At 41.7% G+C, this 17,975-nt stretch overlaps 1 protein-coding gene across 3 annotated transcripts in view; it reads right to left on the bottom strand.

The window, feature by feature from the left end:
* Nucleotides 1–11,982: 11,982 nt before the first annotated feature.
* The window catches only part of Gfpt1 (glutamine--fructose-6-phosphate transaminase 1), a 57,358-nt gene continuing 51,365 nt past the window's right edge, over nucleotides 11,983–17,975 (bottom strand). For all 3 annotated transcript variants that reach the window (XM_051203438.1, XM_051203439.1, XM_051203440.1), the window contains 3 exons: nucleotides 17,262–17,429; nucleotides 16,449–16,610; nucleotides 11,983–15,787 (listed from right to left, as the gene is read on the bottom strand). In XM_051203438.1, the coding sequence (XP_051059395.1) occupies nucleotides 15,743–15,787; nucleotides 16,449–16,610; nucleotides 17,262–17,429 (375 nt within the window). In that variant the 3' untranslated portion in view covers nucleotides 11,983–15,742. The remainder of the gene's footprint in view (nucleotides 15,788–16,448; nucleotides 16,611–17,261; nucleotides 17,430–17,975) is intronic.

The raw sequence follows: 17,975 nt of genomic DNA, 5'->3' as shown, positions 1-17,975 counted from the left end.
AAACCATCTAGCACAGAAGCAAAAGTCCTCCTCATTGTGGCCAAATGTGTCCCAGTTGAGGGTCCTCCATCCCACCATCCTTCTCTGACCTCTTCATCTTTGATAAAGCACTGACATTTTCTTCCTAATAAATAGACACTTTGAGTTCTGTATTTTAAAAACAATGGCAGCTGTGAGGCTCTATGTGGAGCTTCACCATGGGGAGGACCCTGGACAAGGCCAGGGCCTTGTGCAGTTGCTCAATGCTTCCCCAGAAGGTCTTTCTCAGAGCCTGTGAAGCCTTGGATGTAGATGTTATGGACAAACACAAGTTCTACCTGATGCTGGAAGTATAGGAAAGGGTATACATTCCTGTGCACATGGTATGCCATGGCCACATGTGTTCCACTACCCTCTCTCGGTGTCATCCTCAGCCCCCAGGTCTCTCCCTTTACCATTACTACTAGACCTGTTGGTATTTCCATGTCCTATATGTTTATATCAGTTTAGATGTAGATTCCTCATATGAAAGCACTGGACATTTGTCTTTCTGCAGTCTGGCTTATTTTGCTTAACATGATGGTCCCCAGTTGTACCCATCTCCCAGCAAGTGTAATTGCATTTTTAAAAACTTTATCAGTCTTTATTATATAAATATTGTTGTGAAAACATTTTAAATAACAATTCTGTTAGAGAAAACTTTTTCCTGTTCTTACATTGGTTATTCTTATTAAAGAATTTTATTAATAACTGTAGCATTTTACCTTTTCTTCCCTATTGAAAATAGATTATTTTTCTTATACAATAATTTCATTTTTACAGCTGCTACTGCAACCTCCCTGAGCCCCAAGGATTCGGTCCCACAGGTTCGGGCGCCGCCTCGCGGCCATATGCTCCCTGCACCTCTCGGTCCCTGCTGCCGTCCAGGACCTAAATAGTGCCAGGCTATGTGTGCCTCCCTCCCCCCACCGTACCCTCTGAAGATCACCTGAGGCTCCCGTGCAGGTACAGAGGCGATGGGCAAGCCGGAGCTGAGGGACAACTTTGTTCCTCCCGCAGGAAGGAGCTCTGATGAGAGGGCATGGGCTCAGGCTGTGTTCTTAGCCGGGTCCGCTGCCCCAGGTGCTGGGCAGGGTTCCTTCGAGGTGGGTGGTCCAGAAGCCCCACTTTTCGAGGACAGGCATCCTAGCTGCTTCAGCCGGGTCAAGGAGTGCTGACCCCTCTGCAGTTTCCGAGACTGGTGGGGTGCTGTCCCCTGCTGGCCACCCTACCTGGAACGATGCTCCAACCTGTCCCTTCCGGAGACCCTCTCCAGGGCCTTGGGTGCAAGAGGGCCCCTAGCACAACAGGAAATAGCATTTGTCTGGGTCTTTCCCAGCTGGGGAGCTACCATTGCTGAGGTCTCTGGTACAATCCAACCCTCGCTCTTTCCAGAGCTGAAGTTGGAGCAACCCAGTCCCATCACACGGCCAGCTGCACTTTCCTCACACCAGTGACAGTGGCTAGATAAGGGGTGCCAATTTGCCCCTTCCTGTATCTAGCTCCTTCCCTGCCAGCTCCTCAGACTCCCACTCCCACCTCCACCCCTAGCAAACTGCTGCTGTGTGGTTCTTAGACTGGCCTCTCAGACTAACCCAGTTGAGATTTATTAGGGTGATCTGTTTTGATATTTTAAAACAACAGACCTTTCAATTATTATTGATGAGAAAGTGTTGATTGAACATAAAAGAGAAAGGCAGTGAGTGATGATGACATGGGAGCCCAGCCTTGGTCTTCTCAGAAGTACTGTGACCAGAAGTGGCCTCTACGGAGAAGTCTGTGCCTGAGCTTGGAAATGGGCCCTGGCCACTCCACACTGGTCTAGAAGACCCAGAAGGCACAGACAAGGACCCTGGGAGGGTAATGGGCTGCCAAGAGATAAGGGCTATTCTGGAAGAACTGTAAATGGGCTGCTGAGATTTCTGGCTGCTTTGTAAATTCCCAGGTCAATAATGCCTTCCCTCAAAAGGAAGACTTCCCTCAAAACTCAAATTTCCAAAATCTGTAACCCAAGGGTGTAGCTTACTTGCAGGGCACTTACTAACTAACTAACCCAATGTGTATGAGGCCTTGCTCTCCAGAATGGGAACAAGAAAAGTGTCCTAGAGACCAGAACTGAGAGTGGTAACCAATGCAGACAGGGCAGAAGCTGGGGCTCTGGATGTGTGGACACTGAGGCAGGGTCCACGGGTTCCTGGGTCTTCCTCTACCTTCTCCAGCTATGCGATCCAAAATGAAGCCTTTTCTATTACAAGGCCCCATCTCCCACCTCTGCTTCAGTCCAGTAGAAGAGTATTATTACAACAGCGCTTCGCCATGCTAACATTTAAGATTACACAGATAACCAGACAGGGAAGGGGCTGTATGTCTAGACAGTGCCCCATGAAGGCTACAGGGCCCTAGAGGGAAAGATGGGTGAGTGGAGTGCAGGTTTTGAATAGCACATGAACAGAATCAAAGGTGAAATCTCTATTTTCTGAGTGCTCAGTTGGGGCCAGCCCAGTAGGTGATGCCAGCTCTGTGAAAGGCCTGCTTTGTGTTTTTATGTTGCCCACAGCCCCCACCCCAAGCACCTCTTGCTCTGCCCTTCTAGGTATCAGTACTTAACTATTTTCAAGTGTTTTGGGTGTTGGAAAACAACTCAATAATAAAATTCTTCCCAAGTTAAAATATAATGAAGAGGCCCCTGCGGACTAAGGGTTATTAAATATGAAGCATGCTTGTCTGTGGGATAGGGGTGGGGGACTTTGTTTTTATAAACATTAGAAGTATTGCCATGGTAACACTGCTTGGTTTGCTCTGTAAACCCATAGAAGCCTCAAAGCCAAATTATGGCCACTTTTCTCTCTGCTTGCCTACATTTCTAGAAACATCGAAGCCAAAATTCCACAATTTGCCTGCCTGCTTTCCAGGCCCAAAAAATATCATTTTAAAAGACTTAGGGACACAGTGGAAATCACTGCCAAAGTTTCTAAATGAAAGTCATTTTTCACACATACACAAAGACATACAAAGACACATTCTGTCTGCCAAACTACAGTATGCCTCTTTTTTTAAATTTTTATTTTATGTAACCTAAGTTTCCTTGGGCCTTATAAGCAAGCTCTCAGGGCCAATGAAATAGCATTAGAATGTGGCCCATAGTGACTCCTATTTCCCTCTCTCTGAGTTTTTCTCCCACCTGCTCACAAAAGCTATGAACCTCTTACATATCCTCCTGAGAACTTGGGGGTGAGGGAGTAGTTTGACACAGGACTGACAGAATTTCCTGGAGCAGTGTAGCCTATCAGCATCAATGTCCCCAATCTCTCCTGTTAATGCCAAGATCTTCCCAGAAGGTAAGCATTTGATGATGTATGAAGCAGCCTGGAAAAGCATCTACCATTTCTGTGTGTCACACTCTGTGCCTTCTGTCACCCTGGCATTTGTCAGTGGTAGGCTTAAACTGTACTCACACACCTCTCTCCATGCAGAGAACTCAGCACCCATCCAATGGCCAGGATGTGATAACACCTCTTAAGACTATGTCCCCTCTGCATATCTGCCCATGACATCTGGAATCTTCCATGTAGCCATATTGGAAGCATGTCTGTACCCTCAGCCCCAAGCAGGGATTCCCTTGTCCAAGTGACAAGAGACCAATAAAGAATGCAAGAGTGGACCTGTGGCCATCTGGTGGAGTGGAGAAGAGCTGGCACCTGGCAGCGGAGGAAAGGGTTGTTCCACTCCAAGAGAAAAGTAAATTGACAGCAGATTATTTTCCTACGGCTCGTCCCACTTCAGTATTTGCCACATTGCACTCCACAGTCCAACCCTACAGGACGGGAGCCTTAGTAACAAAGTCAATGGCATGGAGAACTTCATTGCTTTCAAGCACACAAAGTGTGAGATTTATGGCTGAGCATGGAAGATGGCTTTGACCTGAAACAATCTCAGAGATACCAGGGAGATGTCCTGGCATGGGGCTGGAGTTTCAGATGCAGATGCCACAATAAATCAAGTTACGGATGTTTATCAAGTTTGGGCAGATTTTGGGTTTCTCTGTTTTTCTTATTTGGGTCACTATAATTGTGCTTTCTTTTTTAATGTTTTGAAAGTTCTTAGTAAAGATGCAGGCCATCCCTCTCAAATGCCTACTCCCCATTCACATTTTGAATGATCATTGTGTGTTATGTACATTACTGCACTGAAAGGTCTTTATTTTTTTTTATTTTATTTTTTTTTTTTTTAGATATTTAAAAGCTCCAGTCTATTATCTGTTCTCAGTATCTGCTCAGGCTCCAAGCCACACATCTCTAATTCCAGTGAGGGTATCTGAGAATCAAGACAGCACAGAGGAGAGTATATTCTGGAGGTTCACAGTCCAGCAGAGAAGGAAAGTGCAGCTCTGTTCTTGTCCCACCCAAAGAGCAGGAAGAGAGGCACTAGACTTTTTGGAAAGGGTTAGGATGTCTGCATCACTAGTCTCCTCAAAGTAAACATTTGAACATTAAGGGCAAGGAATTTCTGACCTCACTTCCTTGAGACGGAGATCTGTAGGAGTGTGCAGGCTCCCTCTCCACAGAGGTTTAGAAGGTCAAGTAGACATAAGTAGACTGCCCATGCATGTGAAGAGGTGAACAGTAGTACCACCTGGGACCCCTGCAGTAGATCTGGAGTATGTGACTCACATACTCATACAGCAGGTTGATGGTGGACTCAAGTTGGAAAGTAAAAGATGATGTTTCTCAAAGTGTGTGTCTCTGCCCTCTATATCTGCTCATCATCAGAAATTGTTAAAAATGCAAATTCCTGGCCAGGCAGTGATGATGCATGCCTTTGATCACAGCACTTGGGAGGCAGAGGCAGGCAGATCTCTAAGTTCAAGGCCAGCCTGGTCTACAGTGCGAGTTCTAGAACAACTAGAGCTGCACAGGTAGACCATTCTTCAAGAAACAAAAATGCAAATTCATACAACACCAGCGCACCTCATCTGCCAAAGGAGTCTGTTCCTTTTTAATGGTCCTTTAGACATATCACCATCTATGAGCTAGCTCTCTGTGAAGCTCTGATCTACTGGGAACCAGGGACAGCCAGGATACCAACACATTCTTTGAGGAGCCATCAGTGTGCTGATCTGAGATACAAACTCATGTCATCAATATAGAGCCAAAAGCCATGATGCAGAAAGTGGCTTTGGGCTCCAGAATCTCTGGCACATCATGGAACCAAAGCGAATGCTCTCAAAGAATTCTCAGAAGTCATTTCCCAAGAATAACAAAGCACACAAGAAACCAAACACTAGGACCTGGTGTCAGACAGTCCAAATACCAGAAATGTCTATTATCAGTGACACAGCTATCATGCTTAAAGATATAAAAATAATGATGCTCAGAAAGAGACAAAATAATAATTATTAATAATGGCTGAGATGCACTTAAACAAAATGGCAGTAAGGTGTGAGAAGTATGAGAGGCTATGGCAGGATTTCAAGTTTGAGGCTAGCCTACACCCTATGTCAAAAATAATGCAAAAGTATATATCTGTAACTGACATGGATTGCAGTGCACCACCATGAGAACACTCAAAGCTCACAGTACATGAAGTGTTTCTTCATAGGCCTGTTTTAAGGTTAGAGAAAAGGCTCAGCTGGTAAGCACACATACTGCTTTTCAGAGGAACTAAGTTCAGAACTCAGCATCCTTACCAGGTGATTCAGAACTATCTGTAACTCCAGCTTCAGGAGATCAAACACCTCTGACCTGTGGGAGCACCAGTACCAAGGATATCCAAAGGAAGCCACCCCACACAGAAGCATAAGAAATGGGGTAAAATAAAGACAAATGGGGGGGGGGTGGTGGAAAGATGGCTCAGAGGTTAAGAGTCCTGCCTGCTGTTCCCAAAGTCCTGAGTTCAATTCTCAGGATTAAAGATAAGTTACATGTAAGACTTTAGAATCACAAAGACAGGATAGATGATAGAATATTTTAATTCTCAATAATGTTAATGGACTAAATATTGTAATTATAGTTCTTGCTTGGTAACTTTTGTTATATGTAATTTTACTATGTTAAAGTTAAAACCCTTCTTTTTATTTAGACAGAAAAGAGACAATGAAGGGGAATGTTCTTCTGTATATATGTTTGTTGCATTGGTTGATGAATAAAACACTGATTGGCCAGGCAGGAAGTAACTGCCACTAGCTAACTATGCATAGAGTCGGGAGGTACAGACAGGCAGGAAGTGATGTAGCTGGGCAGAATCAGAATATAAGCAGGGACAAACAGGAAATCACTTTCTTCTCTGCAGAGATGTAGCAGGCAAAGGAGATGCAGATCCAGCATTCCTGGTAAGCCAAGACCACGTGGAAATACTTAGATTGATAGAAATGGGTTAATATTTAAGACAGAGCTAGCCAATAAGAAATGCTAGTAACTGGTCAACAGTTTCATAATACAGAGTCTCTGTGTTATTTGGGGCTAGCATGGGTCTGGGACCAGGCTGGCGAGAAACTGCTCGTAACAGGCCTTGGTAATGCAGCTGCCATTTCTGCTCTTGTAATCCTTCACCCAAACTCCTGTAAGTGACTCCAATAAAACTAACTGGCTCACCAAGTTGGATTTTGGTGGTATCTAAACTTTGTCATAGGACTCATATCTGGAATGAATACATCTATGTCATGCCTCTCCAGGGAAAATTTTGTCAAATAATACCCCAGTACTGAGTTGGAGGCATAAGGACAGGAGTATTCAACTAAGCTTGCCAAAACAAAATAAATCAGAGTTCCGGGTTCAGTGAAAAAAATGTGTCTCAGAGAAATAAGGTGGAGAGACACCCAACACCCTACTCTATCTAGCCTGTGTGCATAGGCTGGGGGATGAGGACTCCCCTGCCATGTTTGAAGAAGACCCTTCCCCACCCCCAGATTTCCTCCCAGACCCTGGATTAAGCATAAACTACACCCAAACACCTGTTTTCCTTTATTAAGCAGGAAGGAAAAGTTGAAGTGGCTGCTTTCTGACTCAGACAGAAAACAGCAGCAAATGACCTTGCAGATGTAATTTTTAAGAAAGGGGAGGTCTGCATTAGAATGGGCTGGGATGCAATAGTAAAGGAGGAAGCTGAAGGGGACAAGGGGAAGGGGGAAGGAGTATTTGTCCCAGAGGGTCAAAGGACTCCCTCTGGATAGAGAGGAAACAGACACAGCACACAGGCAAATGACATTTTATAAAAGTAAAGGGGGAAACCCTGTATTAGGATGAGGTGTTTAATTTTAATTGGGCATGTTAATTAGGTGAGCCAAAGTTGGGTTCTAACTGCTGGACTTTGATAGTCAGCCTCAGGAGGAGGAAATGGCCAAATAAGGAAAGAGACCTTGGTGGGTAGCTTTAGGAATGCAATCTGACAATTTTTAGCAAAGCAGAGGGAATGGGAGAGAAGGGCAAAGCCTGCCAGAGCCATGCTCACCAGTCTCAAGCTGTCCAAATCCCTCAGTGTTAACCTCCTGTTGCTTCTGGCACATTTTGGAGGCGCTGTAAATTTGATTCTATCATACACATTTTATGTTCTGGATTCTAGCTTATGGGAACTGCTCTGAAGCTTGTATTTCAAGTACATTATTCTAGAAAGGGTTTGGGTTTGCTTTTGGTCAGGGCTTGGGGCACTACCGAGAGTCACAGTAAATAAAATAAGTTCACTCAGAGGCTTTCAGGACACAGGTTGAGAAAAATCTACTTACAATGGGAAGGGAATGACTGGGTTGGGAGTTCTGATAGTAGACTTCTCGCACCCTAGTGCTGAGGCCTGTATTCTCCATATCATATGTACAGCTCTGAAGAGCTTCACTTGTGACATGACCTTGTTAGGATGTAATGTTCTACTTTGCTCAGACTTCATGTCTTTAACCAGTTTTCATCTGTCTCCTGACTTGGTAGACAGCTACAAAAATAGACACCTAACAGATGCCCCTCCGATACAGTCAGTGGCTTCTGTACTTATTTCTCTCTGTTCCTTTTGCTTCTTAGGATTCTTTTATTTCTCCACAGATGATCTACTTAATTTGAATTTGGGGGTTCAAGGTTGTTTTTGTTTTCATTTTAATCAAACCTAAGTTTTCTGAGTAAGTTTGTTGGGCTACCTACCCATCAGCCATTCCTTAGACACACACACACACACACACACACACACACACACACACACACCTTGCTAGGAGGAAATTCACATTTTGCCCTGATGAATCACAACCACCTTGTGTACAGTAAAAAACACAAAGATAACAGAAGATAAAGTATATACATATAATACACTTGGACATTATGTCAGTTAAGTAAACACTTGAGAAATTAGGACCTTACTGTCAATGCATAACTTTCTTCTCTTACTTGACACTAGCCCTCAAATTACTGGAAGGTGCTAGACAGATTGCTGGGAGAGAGCTGTCATCAATAATATTACTCAGCTATGGACCCTGCAAACAACAACACTGACCAGCCAAGCCTAATGGGCCCATTGGTGCAAATGGCAAGTCCGTTGGTTGAGAGTAACAAAAATACTTTTTATTGACTTTGAGGCCACTCCCCAGGATGGAATTCACATCTAGTACTGTAAACTCGTTCAGAAGCCCAGGGCTGGGGAAGCCATAGGCCCTAGTATGGAACCTACTGTAATTAGATTGCCTTCTAAGTAAGTATGCTTGTCTACAGATTAGTTGCTGTCTGCTTTGATCAGAGACGCTTCCTGCAGTAGTCAGAAAGTCATACTTGATTAGAGTGATGAGAAGTCACTACATTAAGCACTCCCTTGAAGGCTTGGGAACATTGAAGAAGGGTAAGGAACCTAGATGCTGAAGGGAGGGGGAGAGGGAGTGGCAGGGGCACTTCTGGACATCACTGCTGTGTCACTCGAACTCACAGCAGCTGTGATTACCTGCACAAGACTTGGCCTGTCAACATCTTCTCATGGAGGGATCCCACCCGTAGTGATGGCTGCTGAGAGAGGAAACATTTTCCCAAGTGGTGTGGCCACTGGTAATGTGACCATGTTTGTATGAACAAACCCTCTTCATGCTCCTATAAACCCTAGTGAAACTTACTGAGTCACAGAAAAAGACCTGTAAATAGAAGGTAAGAGGTTAGTTGAGAAAAGAAAAGAGCAAGACAGTAATGGGGGTTGGGAGGTGAGGGGGGGAGGAAAGTATGATCACAATACATAATATACACAACAAAAAAATGTCACAATAGAACCCATTATTGTGTATAATTAATATATAATACACCACTTTAAAATGTCTTGGGGATTGGAGAGATGGCTCATGAGTTAAGAATACTGCTGTTCTTGCAGAAGACCTGTCTTCAATTCCCAGCACTCACAGGCACCTTTAACTCCAGCTCTAGGGAACCTGACCCCTTCTCTTCTGGACTGTGCAGGGACATCACATGTGGCTTACAATCCCACAGACAGACAGATATAAAAAAACAAAATGTTTCTAAGTTCCATGGTGTAACTTACTTGTGGCTTTGGTTTTTGTACTAAATACTTTTTTCTCAAAGGACTTTGATTTTACTTTTAATTATATATATATTAAACACATATACATACATACATACATACACACACACACATACATGGGTGCGCATGAGTGCAGGGCCTATGGAGGACAAAAGAAGGTGTAGGATCCCATGAGGGTGGAATTACAAGGGTGCTGAGAGCCACTCTTGGGTCTTCTGGAAAAACAGAACAAGCTCTTGACCATTGAGTCATCTCTCCAGCCCATTAGATATGTCTAAACCACTCGACATACAACTGAAATGAACAAAGTTAAATGTTCTCCTTGTCTTCACCCCAATCAGCATGATCTTTTAAATGTACTCAAAATATAGAAGAATGCTGGTAAATGAATGGGAATAATAACTGTATCCAGAAACTTTTCAAATTATTTAAAGGCTTTTTTAAAGTCATATTTTCAATTACACATCCATACTTCATATTCAAAATATCCTGAATAAGGAATATGGTTCTAAGCATTCTGACAGAATTCCTGGGTGAGCCTTGGCATCTGAGTCAAAGGGTAAACACCCAGTTTACAAGTACACCCTTCAGTCTTGGATAACTTATTATGCTCATAGTCATTCAGGAGAATGGCAAGCTCCCATGTTACATGCTCACTTTCTGCATCCACCAGCTGTGAAGGCCACTCACAGTCTGCTAACTTCCCTCTGCTTTAGCAGTGTATTGTTAGTAACTGAAAAGGAGAAACTATTTTACCTTCAGACCTCTGCTGTGTCCCCCCCCCCCATCCCAGCAGCTGAAGAACTATTCTGCTCCAAGTGTCACCCCTGGGAAGGCAGACTAACTTTTAGGATTTCCTGGCTCTTGTACGTGCTCAGTAAAACCACTATGCAATTGAGGCAAATTTAAAGAAACTGAGTTTTATATCAAAACCATGGTGGGAAGGTGAGGAAGTAAATGATCCTTACAGCAGAGAGCAGAGGAGTTAGATGAAAAGACAAGGGGAAGAACAAATCCAGAGGTTGAGCTGTGTGAGTGACCCAACTATACCATCTGTAAGCATTGCGGCTTGGATTCTGGCACTTGGGAGCCAAAAAATACTGATTGTTGCAGCTTGAATGGAAAAATATTCTGGCAATTGGGAGCCAAAGAATACTACAGGTCACAGTAAGCGTTTTCTGGCACTTGGGAGCCAAAGAATACCAGAGGTCATAGCAAGCATAGCAGCTTACAGCCCAGCTTCGGGGAAAGGCTTTCCCGGTGTAATAGCTTTGCTCCAGCAGGAGAGGGTTCCCAGAGAGGTTGTTACAGTACAGTTAGGTTCAGGTCCCCTGACTGTAACAACTGCTTCACTCGGGGAAGGTTGCCCTGCTGCGCTCCACTCCGCTCTTCACTCCTCTACTCTGTTCCAGCTAAGGAAGATCTCACCCAAACCTCATTCAAGATACTTATTGGTAGGGAAGAGTCCAGGAGAGTGGCGTTGGGTTAAGGTTGCTTCTGCCAGGGTAGAAGAAGACAGCCACAAGCTGAATCAGCTTATGGGTTTATATAGGGCTTCTTGGGGGCAGAGTTTTTCCAGATTTCCAGGGTGGGAATTGGTCAGATTTCAACTCCTGAGCTCAGATTGGCTAAATCTAGTGCTCAGGGATTGGCTGGTTTTCTGCTCAGGGGCAGGGGCAGGGGCAGGGGCAGACTTGGCTCCGCTTTCAAGGCCAAAGTGTATTGCTTTCACTGGTCCTTTTTAGGCTTTTGGCTCTAATTTTAGGGCCAGGGTGTATTTCTTTCACTGGCTCTGATTCCAGGGACAAAGTGTGTTTCTCTGGCACTGGTTTGAGGGTCAGGGTGCATTTCTTTGGCTCTGGTTGCAGGGGCAAGTGTGTTTCTTTGGCTCTGCTCAGAATGTGTTTCCTTGGCTGGCTCATTTTCCCTACACCATTTACTTTGGCAGTCAGCCTGGGGACACATCAGCATGGACCTGCTGTTTCCAGCTCTATAACAGACATCTATGATGGGGTACATCCAGGCCAGGTATGACAGCAACACTTCCTTCACTCTTCCTGCTCTTGTGGCTATCAATACAGTTTAAAATTTCTGATCACTGTTGCCAAAAACCTGCTAACAAATTATTTTTTAAAAAATATAAAATACTATGTGAAAGTATATGTATGGGCTGTGATATTAGAGTTTTATCTAATAATTTTTCATAAAACAACTGGGAAGATGGAGTATAGATACATGGTTCTGGATACCTGCACAATCATTTATGTTTTACAGCAATAGAAATGAAATGAGCAATATTTACTAACAATGAAAGTAAAATGCTGGCTATAATTAAGACTGCACCAATTTAAAAATGCTACATGCATGTGCATTTCAAACACTAGTAAATCCTTCAAAATGAAATACTATGGATTGTGGCCTAGAAATGTGAGGCCCGGGATACCGTCCCAAGCCCTACTAAAAAGGAGTACACACAGCAAGGTTTTGGGTAATTTATTCACAGTTCCGGTATAGTCACTGGATTTAACAGGACATGAGGATGAAATAACCATCTGGCTCAGAAAACTAAACATTCATTTAAAAGAATACAAAATCAAAACAGAGCAATGATTATTCCTAAGCCCCCAGTCCCACAGAAGTATAATTTAAACAAATATCAAAACTTGATCAATGGAAAAACACATTCAACCAGAGAACACTTAACAAGACCATTTCCATACCCACTCTGGAAACTAGTACAAAAAACAAGCTAATGTGAGAATTTCCTAAGATGTCCTCATCAGCCTTGTATTGTGGTATCTTTTCTAATACAACACTCTCAGGCTAGATTGGACTTAACAGTTGACACAGCAGAACTTAACAGTCTTCCTTAATTATGGACATTAGTATTTGAAGCCAATGTTGTCAGTTTTATTATGTCACTATCCCAGATCTGAGGATGTTTAAATCCATCAAGCTATAAAGATATTGAAATACTTATTAACAATCTTTAAATACAGTGAGAAAGACCAACTTATATGTTAAAACTTTAAAACTTGAGAGTAAACAAAGTCATGAGAAATCCATCACCAAGTTTAAAACACTGTTGTATTCTTGGAGACACAACTTACCAAACGTGGATGTCATGAACCAAAATGTCTTTACCATTCCCTTCCATTTCTTTGGCCTTCCTAAATTCAATGTGAATTATGAATTCTTTTTTAATAAACATTTCCCAATGACATTGTGCTTTTAAATTTTTTAGAAAAATCATACCAGTTATATAATAAACAGGTAACCTTGGTTTCTTTTATTGCTATAGAATATCCTAATTGTAAAAAAAAAAAGATAAAAGACTAATCCCCAAAACTGAAAGTATTTGTTAAAGTTCAGCTAGTTTCCTTCTCTAAAGAATGACAAAAATGACTTTCAGAAGAATATTACAAGGGACCAAAAACAGGCTCCTTTTCTCTCACCTTCAGAACTACTTAAGTTAAAAGCCCTGGATGCAAATGGAGATGACCATATGACCATATCATGTCAGAAACAACCTGCTACACAGAAAAACTCATGTTAGCTTTCTGAACTAATGACCTCCGCATAGTACCCTGTGACACCCCTCCAAGGAGCATTCGACAACTTAACATCTTGGTATATTATTAACTGCTTTTCTTTATAGTACCATAGATCCATGTATCTATTGTGAATAGACTGGAACATAAATGTGGACCACTGTTTAAGTAAATAAATCCATTCACAGCATTTAACAACACCTCAGTCCAACTCCATCTTTCCACTCTCTCACAAGAAACAGGTCCACCGGGGATAATCAGAACTACTCCAAAGATGTAGTTCTGCTGCCTAACACAGCAACCTGCTCATAGCAGGTGTTTATACACAGCTGCTGACATATCACAAACTAAGTGAATAGTACATTTTCTATAGCCTTTTTACTCCTATGGCATAGATAATTTTTTCTTTTTTTACAGCTGACTTCAAAGTAACCATTAACTGGGCCATGAGTCAGGTGCCTACCCCACAGTCCTCCCTGCCTAGCAAAAGCTCCCAAGGAATGATATATGTGTGAACTTAAACTTTGAACACACTACAAGAAAGAACTTTTCATAGAAAGCCTCCCCTTTGCAGAGGTATTTTTGTTTTGAAAAACTAGATTTCTGTGTCCTGTATTATACCAATTTTAACTGGGCCTACTCATCCACTCAGTGGCTTGCCTCTCTAAAACATTAGGGTGCTAAGGATTAATTTAGTAAAAGAATTTAAGCACAATGTATTAACCAGGGTAGAAAGCAAAATGGGATAGGGATAATATTTGTTTAGGAAATAATACTCTGGTCTTCATTTGCGTCTTTGACTATTTAGTCTTTAGGATTTGTCCTGGCTTGGAGTGTGTATGGAAGGGAAACTGGTGAATGGGTTCAAAGTCAGAGCCAGACAGCAGAAGAAAGTTCTGATGTTCCATTACATACAGGATGATTAGTAAAACTGAACTGTGTAATTTAAAACAGCTCCAAGAGAACTCTGGATTAGTAACTGATGACCTAAGAATACTGTGGTGATCATTTCACAATGTCTCAGCGTACCAACACCACCCCGTACTCCACAGCAACACATGTGGAAAAACAAAAACAAAACCCAACACACACACACACACACAGCCATGCTATTACATCAAACATAAGAAATGATATCACACACATGCTAAACAAACATGAAATCTTGGAAATAATTAAAATATTTAAAAATCAGATTTCCAGTCTCCATCAATGTGAGTGAAGTCACATAAACTCTGACTTCAACCAATCTCCACAAGAAGCCTATACTTCTATCATAGCATGAAATGCTTAGCATCAAGTTCAAATAAAAAGAGTGAGCCACCAAGTACACTATTGTACTTCCACAGTGTAAAAGTGAAAGCTTTTGAAAGAAATGGACCTAACCTCAACACAACACGCCTTCCTAGAGCCCACACAATCTGACCCAAATATCTCTATGAAGAAATTATTCCACACATTTTTGGGGTATGAAACTAATGTTCTATTTATCCCATTTGTTGACTCCATTTCTGATACTATCAGTGTGAACACATGTCAATACCACTTATTTATATTATAATCATTCCTAAACAGGAGTCAAGACAATACAAAGTAAAATTCTAGAAAGCAACCCTAAATTTCATGTAATTCCACAGTAGGAAGTATGTGATGTTCTAAGCCTCATCTACCACATCCACTGAAAATCAAATGACCAGTGAAAAGTGTCCAAATCTCACAAATAATCAAAAAGAACCTCCAAACTCACACTGAGGGGATGCTTTCTTCAACTAGACAGGGAAGAAAGGAGGAATGAACCTGCAGGAAACTCCTGGGACAACGCTCAAGAACAAGCCAATTCGAGATGCTTGATAGCAACTCTGTGCTATGATTTCAAAGGAGACAAAGTATGTCATTCAACAGTTTGTTTGTTTGTTTCCCTAATTAAGCTCTACAGTTTCAAGGAAATGTGAACTACTCTTAGGAGATGAAGAACTAAGGAGTAGGATGCCCATGTCCTATTTTCAAATGTTCAGTCACACTGTCGTTATCTAAAGTAGTAGAAATTGCAGTGCTACAAAACTCTGCATGGTCTTCTATTCAAGCGTGGAGGACACAAATGCACTGCAACACACTGCCCTCTATGTTCCCTCTACCTAGAGATGACAGCCATGTTTAAACTAATTTAACTGAACTTAGATACAAACCTTACCAGGTTTTTTTTTAGATGTATAGTTTGATTTAAAAACAAAACAGAGACAAGCTTCAAAATAAGCCACAGCATCTTCCACTTATAAATAATGTAGCAAAGCCTTCAGCAAGTGTCCAGGCACTGGCTTTTGACTTTGAGTATTCCAATTAACTGCACTGGTCTTTCATGAGTCTGACTGAATCAAGGCATGATAAAACAACAATCATCTCAAAAGCTCAATAATCATCCTTGGTTGAAGTGGAGGACCATGAATTTATTATCCAGTTCTTTAAACAACACTACAGCTAAAATCTCTCTAATTTAAGTTTAGATTTAAATTCTATGAATCAAACTCCCCCATGTATTATTGAAAATGAGGCAATTGCACAAAAATCATTAATTGAGTGGGATAATTATAACTGATATATAAATAAGAATTTACTAAACAGTTTAAATCAAAAATTTACATACAAAAGGTATCTTATGTTTCTCAACTGTCTTAAGTTTCAGATGCCCTTTACTCTACAGTTACAGACTTGGCAAGATTCCGTGGGAAATCAACCTGCAAAAAAGAGAATTATATTAGAAAATATAATCACATAAATATATCTTGGAAAATAACTGAAAAAACAATAGAGGAAGGTGCTAACATATACAAGAGAGAGCTACCCCAGTCCCTCTGTGGAGGTGGACTTCACAAGGAATCCTAGAAATGCAACAGGGTATTTTGGTTCCCATAATAACAAGAAAACTAAGAATGCTACATGTCCTGCAGGGGGGGAGATCCAAACAACATAGGCTTGTTCTACCCAAAAATGTCAATCACTGCCTAGTAAGAAAATGACCCCAGTTCCCAATCAGTCTAGGGCTTGGAATAAACACCAAGATTTCTTCAACTCCTAGGGTAAGAAAAAACCAATGTAAACTACAAACTGGGCTGTGAGAAGATACAGGTGTAAGGTAGATGGGATAGATTTCCAAATGCTACTGTTAAAAAGTTGGGAGGAGTTGGTAAGACACAGAAAGCAAAGGTGCTTGCTACCAAACCTAAGTTCAATCCTTAGGATCCATATGGTGGAAGGAGAGAACCAATACCTACAAGTTGTCCCCTGACCTCCACCCATACACACAAACAAGATGAATAAATAAATGTTTAAAAAAAAAAAAGTCGGGTATACCCTAGTCAAAAGCCACCCTAGAGTTCTACAGAGGGGGTCACTCACATCGTAGCCTCTCAGCACAGCCAGATGGAAAGCCAGCAGCTGTAAGGGGATCACACTGAGAATGCCCTGCAAGCAATCCACTGAGTGGGGCACCTTGATTGTCCTTTTTGTGTTCTTAATAGTCTCAGTATCCTCCTTATCACAGATCACGACAGGGCGCCCCTGGAAAGGAAAACACATGTAGACATAATCACCAGGAAGTTCATGTTGGACAACAAGTGGACATGTGTTCCACACTGCATGATACATAGACATGATCTGACTGCTCAGACAAAGGCAGAAACAGGTGTTGTGGAACTCAGTAGATTTTTTTTTCAAAAAATTTACACAAGAAACACCAAGCTTAGTACTTGAATACAGGTTCACCTTCCTTTGAAGTTCAAGTTTATTTCCAATTCACTGTGTTTAGGGAGAAATATCTTCTGGAATTAAAATATAAACCAGCTGATGGGGAAGAAATGTTTTATATAAATGCTAAACACTGGGGTTTCTTTTGAAGGAAATAATAATGTTAAGGTAAAAAGAAAGAGCACTGTGTTAACTGATAGAAGAAAGAATCTGAAGACTAGGGCCTAGTTTGGGTTTAGTTCTTATATTATGAGAGCTGATTATGAAAGAAATTATTCAGGTCAGTTACCATCAAAATCTGAGCATCTGGCTCCCTCAACATAAATGGCAAAGCAAAGGAGCTGAAAAGCAAGTACGTTTTGTAGTTATCAACCAGGTCCTGATCTATCACTGTAGTATAAATTCACCTTTGTTTTGGTAACCCCCCACTCATATCTCTAGCTTATCCCATAACACCTGACCTACCTGCCGTGCAACCACTTGCTGTAGAGCATTCTGGCATTTGGCATAAGTGTGGTCTCGCATGATGATCATGATGACAGGCATCAACTTATCCACCAAGGCCAGAGGGCCATGCTTTAGCTCACCAGCCAGGATGCCTTCAGAGTGCATGTAAGTAATCTCCTTGATTTTCTAGTATGAAAGAACCAGGTAAGTCTTAAGCTCATTCTTCAAAATTCCACTTTTAAGGAAGTATTGCACAAAGATGGTTAGGTCTACTGAGAAGTATTAAACTGATCTGTTTCTATAGTGAACAAATTAACCAATCATTATTTCCAAGACACCAACAAGCACAGTCTTAAAGCGCTACAAGAGTATTCTTAAGGATTCCGGCTATCAAGAACAGCCATGTATTTCACTTGAACTTTTTATCTGATGAATCTTAAGTCTGTTGTTCATATTTCAATAGCATGTACACCCAACTTAAGATAGCTAACCCCAAGTTACCATGTAAACACTCTTCTTGGCCTTCACTTTTGAATTAAGTTCTGTGGCACGTTAGGAGGCATTTTAAGCTTTCCACCTATTTCAATTAATTTATTCTACAAGTATGTGAGGAGTCAGCGAGATAAGGATGCTTGCCACCAAGCCTGACAATCCAAGTTCAATGTCAAGGATTCAAATGGTTGGAAGGAGAAAACTGACTTCAGCCTAAACTGTTTCGATTTACACACATGT

This window comes from Phodopus roborovskii, unplaced genomic scaffold, assembly GCF_943737965.1.
Source record: "Phodopus roborovskii unplaced genomic scaffold, PHOROB, whole genome shotgun sequence".
NCBI lineage: Eukaryota > Metazoa > Chordata > Mammalia > Rodentia > Cricetidae > Phodopus > Phodopus roborovskii.
The sequence above is the reverse complement of the archived record's forward strand: the minus strand, read 5'-3'. Positions and strand labels throughout refer to the sequence as shown.